This window comes from Entelurus aequoreus, linkage group LG05 (assembly GCF_033978785.1).
Source record: "Entelurus aequoreus isolate RoL-2023_Sb linkage group LG05, RoL_Eaeq_v1.1, whole genome shotgun sequence".
Lineage (NCBI taxonomy): Eukaryota > Metazoa > Chordata > Actinopteri > Syngnathiformes > Syngnathidae > Entelurus > Entelurus aequoreus.
Genome location: NC_084735.1, coordinates 51,055,875 through 51,069,750, shown reverse-complemented (window position 1 = coordinate 51,069,750; position 13,876 = coordinate 51,055,875). Strand labels below are relative to the sequence as shown.

Sequence of the window (13,876 nt, the reverse complement as noted above, 5' to 3'; positions counted from 1 at the left end):
AAACTGTGAGGTGGGTCTGTTAAAATCATGGTTGTGTTCTACAAATGATGACAGATGTGAACAAGAGCATGTATTGTCTGTGTTATAATGTAAATGAGGTGTGGTTGCATTGAATAATAAGTATGTGTCAATGAAAGGACATTTTATGAGTTTTCTTAATTTGATAACATGCTATAGTATGATTTTATTGTTATAATTTTATCGCATGATTTGTGTATCCCTTTAATTTAGGTAGCCAGGGACTGCAGATGGAAATTAGCTATTTAGCTATAATCTGGTACAGAACATATCTGTTTTTGAGCTTAATGTTTCTGTGCATTGTCCCTTCAAATAAAGACTAAACTAAAAACTAAAAGGGGGTAAACTTACAAAATCCTTACTGTCGTTACCGCTTTTGCTTTACACCCATAATTCTACCCCTTGTCTATACAGATCGACCCACAGTCGCCCCTCCCCATCCACTTGCCTTTAGGTTCTGGCCATCAAAAGGCAGGGAGCCGCTGACCAGCGTGTACAGGATAACTCCGAGACTCCACACATCCACCTCCGGTCCGTCATACTTCTTCCCCTGAAAAAGCTCGGGGGCAGCGTAGGGCGGTGAGCCACAGAACGTGTCCAGCTTGTTGCCCAGAGTGAACTCATTGCTGAAACCGAAATCGGCAATCTTGATATTGGCGTCGGCATCCAGCAGGAGGTTCTCCGCCTGTGTAAATTGATGCAGAGGAAGAGGAGTTAGGAGTGGGAGAGGAGAAAGGCTCGAGAATGGCAATGCTCAGGGAACAACAAAGAGAAGATAATAGGATGAGGGAGGGGAAAGTGGAATCAGATTAAGAGAGAAGACAGAACGGGAATTGTAATGGAGGAAAAAAAAGGAAGCACGTTGAGCCATATGGGAAGGAGGAGGGGTTGGCTAAAACAGATACAGTGGAACCCGTTTAAGTCGACATTCCTTGAATAGCCTGAATCACCTCGACATAAGGGGTTGTTGACATTGCAGAAATTAGTCATTCCTGGCACATTTACTTATGATTCTGACCACATACATAAAGAGAATGGACAATGATTAAGAATTTGTTAGCATACTGCTGGTTTTGCGAAACACTAAACCATCATGTAGCACTAGACAACAAAATTCCAACAAAACAGTCACTTAAATGTCCGCTCTCACTGGGATGTCTACTGATGGGATGGTTGTATCTTTCGGCACAAGATACACGCTTCCCAATTAGCTGGTAAATTTAGCATAATCCTCAGATAAAAAATGCAAACATCTTCCTAGCATTGTCAGCGAGTTGAGTATGCCCATTGATTCAGTCGCCCCGGATTTGTAGCGAGTAGCGTATGGAATTCATTAGTTTCAAACTTTTCCAAACTCAAAGGTGATTTAGCAGCAGCAGTAATTCCAGTAACTAGCATGCCTCTTGGCTATTAGTAGTAGGCTGAGGCCCTGTTAGCAAGGCCTTGTATCACTATGCAGTAGTTCTTCTGTGTTAGCTCCTACAATAACAATATCGCTATACATTATAATTTGCAGGTCACAGCATGTAAATGGAGCATTGTCGGCGTGTGTTTTTTTTAAGATTGCTTTAAAGGTGAAATAGGTGAGTCTTCATTTCCTTTAGCATTGCTTGCAAATTTAGTTGTGATTTTGACCAGAGAAGGATTTTTTTTTAACATACGGCAGTTTGTTAACCTGGTTTTCGTCCATTTGTAGAGATAGGGCGATTGTGAGAAGCGCTGCCATTCGGGAGGAATTAAGTTGAGAGGAGCCAGATGAAGTGGTTCGGTCATTTGGTCAGGATGCCTCCCTGGAGAGGTTTTAGTCATGTTGGACTGGTAATAAGCCATGGGGAAGAGCCCCACCCTCCGACGGAGCAAATGCAATAATTTTGGCTGCTACATAACTAATGATAACTTATTGGCAGAGGTAGGACCAAGTCATTGTTTTGCAAGTCACAAGTAAGTCTCAAGTCTTTGCCCTCAAGTCTCGAGTCAAGTCCCGAGTCAAAACAGGCAAGTCCAGAGTCAAGTCCAAAGGCAAGACTGGAAAGTCTCAAGTCAAGTCCCAAGTCCTGCATTTTGAGTTTCGAGTCCTTTCAAGTCTTTTTAACCACAGACTAATATATTTACACAGATTGTGTTTGCTTTTAAAACGCTGTATTTATTTATTAAAACAAGTGCATTTGAAATTGCAGGGAAAAAAATAGTGCTGACATTGCACTTCATAATAGCACTATTAACCAGTCATTTTAAACATTTAACTCATTCCTTTACAGAATAAACACATTTGAAAAAACAAATACAACTGTACTTATTTGCACAAAAGTGTTAACATTGTATTTCCATGGCATATTGTATTGTAACTAGTTCCACAGCAGTTTCTATCCTGTTCTTACCTTATCTCATTGATCTCATCTCATACTGTATGTGTGTTTATGTGTGCGTACAAATGAAAAACATAATAAATACATGAACATAACAATGAACAGAGTTGTACTTTTTAGATGTCAGGGCCCTATGCAATATGTACACATATTCTTAATATAGTATACATTTTAACTGACCTTTATTTATCTATGTTTGTCTTTTTGTAGGTGGCTAAAATAAGCGGTGCTGCTGACCGCTGTCTAACGTTACGTTACTGTGTGTGATACATTGACTAACGTAACGTTATGTATAGGTACCTCATGCAACCCTGCTTAAAAAAATCACTTGACAAAAAGTATGAAGAAGGTAGGGAACTGCAGTGGACGCAACAGATTGTAGTGTTTGCAATGACGTTATAACCATAGACATCTTATAAGTAGACGCAGCATTGGCTGCTGTGACGTGAGCAATTCGTCTGCCATCTTGAAGTGGTGATGAGGGGCCGGCGCGCAGCCTAAACTGACAGTTGACAGGTAGAAATCAAAGATGCCGGGCTGGTGTTCAGCATTTTTCTGCTCAAACGAGTGGACTGTTGAAAATAGGAATCGGGGGATTACTTTTCACAAGTAAGATTTAACATTAACATACTTTTGGTTGTATTTTGTGAAAATAATATTACCACAGAGTTGAGAAGGAGCAAAGATCATCAATATTTGTATGTGAAAATCACAAATAAATCTTCTGGGGGAGGATGACGCCCCTACATGGGTTTGGTTGACAAACTTTCAGCCCCACCTAAAACAAAATTCACCAGGTTCCACTGATTATGATGTGTTCTCATTTTAGGCAAAGTATAAGACAATACTTTCCTAACAGTATAATTGTAACCAGGAATAAGTCTTCAAGTAACAATATTCAAATACCGTATTGTCCGCACTGTAAGGCGCACCTAAAAACCTCTAATTTCCTCAAAAGCTGACAGTGCGCCTTATAATCCGGTGAGCCTTATATATGGACCAATATTGAGCCACAACAGGTCTCGCAACTACGGTAACTACGCCAACTTAATTTTCCCCCTTCTACGGCTGCTTACCGTAGAAGAAGAAGTGTCTACGGGGGAAAATGAAGTCGGCGGCTGATTACCCTAGAAGAAAAACTTCTTCTTCTACAGTTTAGGTCTCGCAACTACAGGAATTCATTTTCCCCCGTAAAAGAAGAACTTCTTCTTCTATGGGGGAAAATTAATTCCCGTAGTTGTGAGACCTAAACTTTATGTAAAGACCAGAAAATGGCTCCTATTAAGAGACACGCTTACGACGCAGAGTTTAAACTCAAGGCGCTCAGTCACGCAGTAGAACACGGGAATAGAGCAGCAGCGAGAGAATTTAACATTAACGAATGGTGCGGAAGTGGAGGAAGCAACATGATGACCTGCGCCAAGTAAAGAAGACTAAACAGAGTTTCAGAGGGAACAAAGCGAGATGGCTACAGTTGGTTGACAAACTCGAACAGTGGGTTGTTGAACAGAGAGCAGCAAGTAGAAGTGTCAGTACAATCACCATTTGTTTTGTTGACATTCCCTTTAGCGCAGCTCCATGTAATGGATGCATAACGTAACCCCAGCCTCTACTGTAGCGTCTATTCTATGCGCCTTATAATGTGGTGCGCCTTATATATGAACAAAGTTTTAAAATATGTCATTCATTGAAGGTGCGCTTTATAATCCGGTGCGCCTTATAGTGCGGGAAATACGGTACTAACATTGTTGGATAAAACAGAATTTGGTTTTATTCTGAATCCAGTGAGACCTTCAGGTGTTTATATATGTTTAATGGTTAAGTATTTGGCAGACGCTTTTATCCAAAGCGACATACATAAAAAATACTTATAAAACAATCACTGTAAACATGATCATTTAAGGGAAGAATGTAATACAAAATATCAATACAAAGTGACAAGACAGAATAAACTCTCTGCTGCTGCAGCAACAGAGACACAGTCTATAGGTCCCTAAGATATATAGATATCTAATGTATTCATACATTGTTTATTTATAATATTTGCATGTTTATATAACCTAATCATATTTTTTCTTAAACTTAAAAATAGCTGACCGTTTTTTCCCGCTTCTCTGGGATTATATTCCCAGTTTTGATCTCTGACATCTGGTCACTAATAGCGTATAAGAATATTCTATTACTGTTAAGCAAACTATGAATAATAAAAGACGTCAAAACATGTGTCCTTAATCATAGCTACAAGTATGACAAAAAAACGTGTGAAAATCAGTGGTATTCAGTGAGGTAAGATTAATTAAATGCGTTGACAGTTCATTGCTCCTGCCAAATGAATTGCACTGAGTGGAGCGGATCACCACTCCAAGATGGCGCCCCCGCGTCTCGTCAGCGCCAGTAGGCAGTAGTGCTCGATGCTGCGTCTACTTAAAAGATGTCTATGGTTATAACGTTAGCAGTGAGTTTACAGCCTCACTGATTTAACTACACAGCAAAAAAGGTTACGTTACTTAGCCAATAAACTTTAGCTTACATTCAAAATTTACCGTTCTGTTTGCAAATTCAAATGTCGAACAAAGTTGGAAGTTGTTGCAATTCGTTTTTTGTTGACCAAGTCGTAGTTTTAATACCCGAACGAAACTATCTTTGGCGTCTTTTTTCCTCACTGGCGCGTTGTTTGAGAGCAATAATATTCTTCATTGGTTGTTCTGCAATTTGATTGGATGAATGCTGTGGGATGAAAACAACGTGGATCTAATTTGATTGGCTGTTGTACTGAGAGCACACACACTGATAGACACACATTCTGACAGACACACACACGCTGACAGACACATCCACGTACACAATGGAAGATACGGAGCGCTCCTAAATAACTTTTTAATCGTTGGGTTTTAGGGAAAGTAGCGAGTCATGTCAAGTCAAAAGGCCCAAGTCCAAGTGAAGTCACAAGTCATTGATGTTAAAGTCCAAGTCGAGTTGCAAGTCTCTTTACATTTTGTCAAGTCAAGTCTAAAGTCATCAAATTCATGACTCGAGTCTGACTTGAGTCCAAGTCATGTGACTCAAGTCCACACCTCTGCTTATTGGAGTACAAAAATACTTCTGACCACTAAGTTACTGCTAAAACATGACATTTTTTACAGCAAGTGATGGAAAGTTCATTGTTTTTAGCATCAATGCCAACAGTGTGAGTGTGAGTGGCTGCAAGGCGCCGACTAGTGGAGGGTATAGGACAGGCAAGGGGGAGTTACAGAAAAATCATTTTTAAACCTTCAAATCGCTGTACAGACTTACAACTCGATCACGGCAGAAGTGTTGCAAAAGTAACGTGTAAAAAGACAGCCAATAGAGGTTTTCTGCTTCAAACATGTCTAAAAACGCACACACACATTTTTTTTTTTTTTACTCTCATGCCAATCGAAATACAGACAGAGATATTTTTTACACATAAACAAATCTTAATACGGACAGAAAACTTAAAAGACACACTTTTAAGATCTGATTACACACAGAGATTGATATACAGACACACACATTTGTACATAGACATGTGAATTGGATAACACGCGCACAGATTGAGATATGCGTTTGCAAATTATTTTGCAACAATAATACATCCATACATGCAGCCTGAAACGCGGGTGTCGAGGCCAGACGCGGAAGCAGATTTTTACAACAAAGTTCTGCAGAAAAGTGATATCATATCAGATTGTCTGTGTTTTTTACCCTTGGCGTTCATATTTTGCTGTGTTTGTTGTATTTTCATATAATGTTGATATTCAGTGTTTTATCGTTCAGAGTTAATATTGTAAATCCCACATTCTTTATTTTCATGTACATTCTGGGTGTCTCATTCAATAGAAAAATAAAAAAAATCCATTCTGTTTTTTGAGGTGGTCTGTAATAGTGTTTTTAGCATTCTATCAGACATTCTTGTGTTTTTTTTTAAAATTAATGTTCCTGAAAAAAGGGACCCAAGCATATCTATCCATCCATCCATTTTCTACCGTTTGGCCCTTTTGGGGTCACGGGGGAGCTGGAGCCTATACCAGCTGCACTCGGGGGGTAGGTAGGGTACACTCTGGACAAGTCGCCACCTAATCAGGGCTGTCAAATGATGTTTAATCACAATTAATCGCATTTGTTCATAGTTAACTTACAATTAATCGCGATAATAGCAGATAGATTTTTCCTCATAAAACAAGTGCACCCTTGACAGATAATTTTCAGGTTTTAACACCATGACTGGACAATTAATTTGTTTTAATGAAATGTGTTTTAAACACTATGCTTTTTAAACAGCTCAACACAAAAAGGACAAACACGCTTTTATTGAAAAAAAAAAAAAAAAAAAAAAAAAAAAAGGAAATAATTGCCCGCAGTGCGTTGGTGTCTTGCCAGATTTTGTATTTTGTAGAAATGCAGAATCTGTATTCCTGGTTTAGGATTTGCATTTTGCCGTGGTGGGGGGGACCTGGCCGCAGTTCACTTGCTACTGATGAGCCACAAGCGAGCAGAAATGGATAAAATAAAGTCTACGTTATGGAAATATCAGGTTCAGAGCCAACGCAAATTGTTCTCCCAACAAGAAAGGACTATTTTTCGCCATGAGAAGAGACAACATCTTCGCAGCAAACGCCTGCTGCGCACGTCGTTCAGAGGTGGGTGATGCTTCACTTCTGTGTTCAGATTAGTATTAAGGTGCAGTGATAACATAACATTTAGTTGTTACTGTGACTGCTTTAGTAAGTAAGACGACATAAAAGTTCAACAGAAATGAAAGACGGTCGTCAGGATGTCGAAAGGATACTTTTTTATAGCAAACAGTCGATCCGACATCAAAACATGTCAAGACACTTTCTCAAATCAATGACACAATTTTCCGGCTTCAAAATAAAAGCGCTACGCTATACATCCAGTTTAACTACAATTAGGGTTTTTCCTTAATGTACGGCTTCATATTAGCCGCCACACCTAGCAAAATAAAGTAATATAATGTATTGAAGCGTCCAGGAGAAAACAAAGTCTGACTTTCTTTTTAGCTTTTATTGCCATTTTTAAGATAAGAACAGGCATAATTCCAACAAGTATTTCCTCCATGCACACACATTTGCCTCTGTCCTTCACTTGTAGACACACAACACTTGTTCATTCTTCGGTGAGTTCATAGACCATGGGAAAAATTACCATCATAACACTTTAACATACACATTAACACCAGCAGGTAGTTACAGTATGAATGGATATATATACAGTAGTTTATTCTTGCGCACTATTGACTAATGATGCACCAAAAATTTGGCAAGAAAAATACATACTTTAATCACCGGAACACCGAAACCGATGCTACGATGACCTAAGTCATGGAGTGAAGTGGAGGCAGCATGTCTGCGCTGTGGACGTACTTTAATATATTCGAGATATACCCCGGACATCGATCTTCCCAGTTTAAGATGACACTGGCGGTGTTTAATAAGAGAAAGGCTCCCAGCAACGCAAAGCAAGTGTGACGTCAGGTTCTCGCTTTTTGTCACAGACATGGCGCAACAGTATCTAAACAGTGTCTTTAAACACAGTCTCCAATAACATCAGAAATAGATGCTAGATTTGTTGCCAGTCCTTTTTATTAAAGACAGAGTGACTAAAAGGATTGGAGAAATCTCTAAAATATTCTCAACAAAGTACATTGTACAATAAGCAGCAACAATTTAAAAATACAACATAACTATATTATGTAGAAAAAAATATTTATGTTAATACTAAATTTTATTTTAATGTATATTCCAATTTTTTTTGCCTTTTTAAAGAATATATGCATCATAGCAAATCATGCTATGATGTCATATTGACCAAGCCCTTAACCACGCCTCCATTGCCACAGGTATTTTGGCAGTTTAAGATGTCGTACATTACGATCATGCTTTGTCAGAGATGTTTTGTAATGTTATTCTGTGATATTTGCACCTAAAGACATACTGGTACATCAGTTGAGGAATATGAGGACAGGTGGGGTGGGAGGGATTTTTCTGGCTGACTGAAATATTGTGTAAATTCTTTTAGAAGATGTTTTGGTCGGGTCTTCAATTACAGAATGATTGGCAAGCTCAATATTAAATGTTATTAATTAATAGAGAAGGTTAAAACATTTTCATGCAGCAATATGAAGGCCATTAACTTGTACAACTTGTAATGTACATAATATCAGAAGCATTTATCCAGGTAGAAATATCACAGATTACAGCTGGTATAGCAGACCCACCCAAAATTATCTGTCTAGGGTACACTTATTAATGATGAAAAAATATACCTATCTGTGATTAATTGCAATTAATTTAGAATTATCTATGAACCAAATGCGATTAATCGCGATTAGATATTTGAATCGTTTGACAGCCCTAATACATAATTTTTTACACACCTGCCCCAGAACACTTTTTTTTTTTCTCTCAATGCGGCCCCCAAAATAATCACCCAGGTCTGCTCTGGTGTAATGATGATCCAAAAGAATGTGATTTATGTTAAAATATGTTAGGATTTGTACATTGGATACTGTTTTTCAAGTGAAGGAACACACGCAAATATATAAATCTGCACATGGATGAGCTCTGACTCATTTGTGTACCTACAACATATTTGGTTTTAACGAGGTCATTCATTACTAAATGTCCTCTTTTTTCTTGTGTATTTATAATTGCTCTTTAACCAAACAAAAATGTTTTATCGGTAACTTGCTTAATCGAAGGAATTTTCAGTAAAATATCCGATTACTATAATATTCAATAGTTGCTGCCCTCCTAGAGAAGTTTAATATTGGCTTTCTAAAAAATGTATTTTAGCTGTCTCTTGGCTAATTGTTATGCTTTAGATTGTGAGCAAAAATTTACATTACAGGCAGGGCTGCCTTATCCTAAAGGGGGGCCCCGGGGTTGAGGGGGATTCCGCTTCAATATAGAGGTCACTTTTTTTCCATTATATTGGTACTTTAAAATTGTCCTGTCTTTGAGGGGTTAAGCACACATTAAATTGATTTGAATTCACATCAAAGGGTGATGCTTTTTTTCTCAAAAACAAACCTTTGATTGTACATTCACACATGACTAATGCATGTGCTATATCCTAACTACCGGTAATCTTTTAAAAACACATGCGAGGATTTGCCTGTTTTTAAATTCTCCAAACTGCGTGATTAAGAAGCCATGCGGTCCTTTTTGCACATGCACGGTCCTTTCGGTTCTTTTGGCACATGCACGCACACACACACACGCACACACACACACACACACACACAAACACACGCACACACACAAACACAAACACAAAAACACACACACACACTGATTAAGAGTAATCTGAGATTATAATTTGAACTAGCCTTAATCTTCTCTTTCTGAAAGAAGCCCAAAACATCTTCTTATCTTTCTTACCTTCAAATCTCTGTGGACAATATTCTTTGTGTGGCAATAGTGGACAGCAGAAACTATCTGTGAACACAAAGAGACAGAACAACATCTAATTATATATTTAAAAAAAAAAATATATATATATAATATATATATATATATATATATATATGACAAGAAATATTAAGATTTTATTTTAATACCTGTCGAAATTTGGCTCTGGCTTCAACCTCCTTCATTCTTCCATGCGAAACGAGGTAGTCAAACACTTCACCTGCGATTGTGAAAAACAGGACAGTTTTTAAAAAAGTAATTCATTTGACGGAGCCATCTTTTGAAGAAGAGAAATATGATAAATGTTTGTGCAAAGGTGGCGAAAGACACGGTCTTATCTTTCGATTTGTTGACAGAGAATTATTACTGCAATCACTGTGTTTTCACGCAAACCAGAATACAACAAATATTTCCAAAGCGGCAATTATACAAATGTCGTTTGTATAAACGTTGAACAATCTTTGTCCCGGTATTGATCTCTGGTGTAGGCCGCAGGATATCTCCAGCGCTGTTGACATACTTTCACCTATTTTCACAAATTGCTTCCTGTTGGTCAAGTAACTTCTTTTCCAGTTCAAAACCAATCCTCTGATTCCATAACGTTCTAAGGCATTAATTAAGATAGTAAGATTAATTGTTTCAAATACTTTTGTTAGATCCATAAATAATGCTGCTGCAATCTGTTTATCATCTATTGCATTGTTTATTTCCTCTGTTATTTAGATTAAAGCCATTAATGTTGAAATATTAGCTCTGTATCCGTATTGGTTCTCTGCAAGTGTTCCACATCTATAAATGAATTTGTCCAATCTGTTGTTGAATAATTTTTTGATGATTTTTGAACATTGTGGCAGTAAAGAAACAGGTGTATAATTCATAAATTAGTGTTTGTCTCCAGTCTTATAATTTGAAACAACTTTGGCCATTTTATTTTGTCTGGGAATTTGCCGGTTTGAAATGATAAATTGCTAATATATGTTAAAGGCTCTGAAATTTCTTAAATAATTTAAGTATTTGCGTAATGTGCGTATTAAAATGTGTTTATCTTCTTCCGTTTTAAGGTGTAAAGGTTTCATAGTGTTTTTTAATAACAAAAGCAAAAATAGGTGTTGTTTGTTGTGGAGAAATACATTAATGTGTCTTGTTTTCATGTTAGCATCGAAGCCAACTAGCGATTAGCGTGCTAGCTGCTTCTCCAGGAAATGAGCAATACTTTATCAACCTGAGTTTTTCCAAGTGCGGTAATTAATCGGGGTTTTACGATATTTCTAATTTTACACAGTAATACCAATCACGTTTTATAGATAGATAGATAGATAGATAGTACTTTATTGATTCCTTCAGGAGAGTTCCCTTATTATTATAACAGCAATTGTTATATCCTTGTCTTATCTTGTATCAACTCCAAAATGAGCTCATACGAAGATGTGACTGGGAAAATGTACCCTCGCGTAGTAAAAAGCGGGTATTGTTCGTAGAGCAAAAGATTGTAGGATTAATTTGGGTCTGGCGCAGCATGGAACGGAGACGGTTAAGAGTTACATTTCATCAGTCATCAGTCATCGCTACGCTTAACAGTCATCATCCAAACTTTGCAGGTGTTTTTTTTGGGGTGGTCAGGAACAGGTTGATATAATAAAATGTTTATGAAATCATAGTACTGTAGTTGGACAACACATGGGAGGATAAATATATGCCTCTTGATGTCACAAGAAGACTGTGCCATTTATGTACATATAGCCTAAAGAGGAGTTCACAAAGTACCCCGACCCCGGAAGTGTTAAGCGATAGAAAATAAAGGATAGATGGAGTTTTAAAATCGCTTGTTATACGAGCTACCTATGGCAGCTGTAACTAGTAAACTACGATGTCAGCCTAGCAGCAATCAGATTTCACTACAATTTACTACATTTCTTGAATGATTAGACAACAAACTTACTTTCAGAATTAACATTAGCCATGTTTAGAATGTTGTTTATTAGTAATGTGATGTTCGCTTATTATAGCGTATTATGTGTAATAACAATAATAACAGCCACCAAGCAGCTCGGGGTGATTACGTAGCGGTAAAACGAGTGGCGTCTTTTTTTTAAGGCGTGTTTTCACCACTTTTAGTCAAGGCCTACATTACATGCTGTCCAAGCCCAACCCCCAAAGAGAGCCGCAAACACACAGTATCTAAAATTCACCTCACCACGCAGTGTAATTATTATGAAATTTCACCAAAAAGTGTGGGTAGATAGATGAGAAAGCTGGCAAACACACGGAACATTTTTCTGGAATTCTCTATTTTGAATGATCATCCAAACATTTAGCAGCATTTGTGGACATGATGGTTGAGGTACTCACCTCCGCTGGCGTATTCCATGATAAGGTAAAGAGTTTTATCCGTCTCAATCACCTCGAACAGCTGCACTGTAGGCCAAAAAGAAGCACATTCAAATGAATAGGCAAAGATAGATTATGGGCACATTACCAATAGTCTGTAGTCTGAATGGACTGTTTGATTCTTACCTATGTTGGGGTGATTCAAGCCTTTCATTATTCGTACCTCTCGAAATAGCTGTGAAGAACAAACAAAACGTTAATAATGATAATTTGATCCACGATACTTACTGCAACCGCTTGTTTGTTTGCGATTGTCAATACTGCCACAAGTGGTGGAAAAGGGTAATACAACTGAGTACTGCTGCAGCGCATACAGATATTTTCTGGCGGCCCTCTAGGTGGCTATTCTTCTTCTTCTTTTTGTTTTATGGCAGGGCACTCAATGTTAAAGGTGCATTACTGGCACCTCCTGTATTGAAGTGTGAACCAGAGTTCCCTCCCCCACATACATATATACATACATATATACCTTCCCATACTAAATTATATTCCATAAGCACATCTCTTCTAGAAACTTCACTAAAATGTTTTGTTAGCTGCTTAGTACCACTTTGAGAGTAACCTCCTTATGTGAATGACTTCTAACGTCCTCTCTTAGTTTTCTCCCTTCTGTAATGTATTTCCAACAATGAATGATTGCATGTCTCACTGACTCTATCTCATTGCAGCTGTCACATAATCCTATTGGGTGTTTACATATTAGGTGCAATTTCTTATTTAGTCTGGTTTGTCCTAATCAAATACGTGACATGATTCCTTCCTCTTTTGTATTCCCCCTTACAGTTCTTCCCACTTCTACTGAATTCTGTATTGCATGTAAGTGTCTTCCTGTTGTACTTATGTCCCAATGTGTCTAGCCAAACAATGGTTAAAAAACACTGCCCTACCGAATTTGACTTGTGGTACACATCCTGTTATGAACCAGTAAAGCTGATTAGCGTACAGTATAATAATATCAACATGTAAAGGAAGAACAAGGAAACATAAAACAACGTAGTTGTTAGATTATGAATTGTGGTTAAACAACATAATCTCCTTATTTAAAAAAGGAACATCATTACACAGATAAAAAATGGTAAAATTAGTTATACTTGTATAGCGCTTTTCTACCTTCAAGGTACTCAAAGCGCGTTGACACTATTTCCACATTCACACACACATTCACACACTGATGGCTGGAGCTGCCATGCAAGGCCCTAACCACGACCCATCAGGAGCAAGGGTGAAGTGTCTTGCCCAAGGACACAACGGACGTGACTAGGTTGGTAGAAGGTGGGGATCGAACAAGGAACCCTCAGGTTGCTGGCACGGCCACTCTCCCAACTTCGCCACGCCGTCCCAGATGTAATGAATCAACAGTTAAACGGAGGAGAAAAAACAATTCTTCACTGTGTGTGATATTCCTGCTCCAATACTATTTTTCATTTTCTTAGAATACACTGGATGATTAAATTAATGTTTAGTTTTTTTTACATTCTTTTCACACTTCTCCCCTTATCTTGTTTTCCCTCTCGTATCTCCCTCCATTCTCCTTACTTCATCTCTAGCCATCTTCTCTTCCAGCAAAGGCCAACTTCACTGTTGCCATAGCAACCTGGGTATTAAGCTCATGATCTTTCTCAGCCTCCACCAGCTGTGCGCAAAGTGAAT

The 13,876-nt window shown here is 38.0% G+C and overlaps 1 protein-coding gene across 2 annotated transcripts in view; it reads right to left on the bottom strand.

The window, feature by feature from the left end:
• The window catches only part of mark4a (MAP/microtubule affinity-regulating kinase 4a), a 116,567-nt gene that overhangs the window by 27,419 nt on the left and 75,272 nt on the right, over positions 1-13,876 (bottom strand). For both annotated transcript variants that reach the window (XM_062048333.1, XM_062048334.1), the window contains exons 4-8: positions 12,353-12,401; positions 12,188-12,253; positions 9,988-10,058; positions 9,809-9,865; positions 467-703 (exon numbers count right to left, since the gene is read on the bottom strand). In XM_062048333.1, coding sequence (XP_061904317.1) covers positions 467-703; positions 9,809-9,865; positions 9,988-10,058; positions 12,188-12,253; positions 12,353-12,401 — 480 coding nt within the window. The remainder of the gene's footprint in view (positions 1-466; positions 704-9,808; positions 9,866-9,987; positions 10,059-12,187; positions 12,254-12,352; positions 12,402-13,876) is intronic.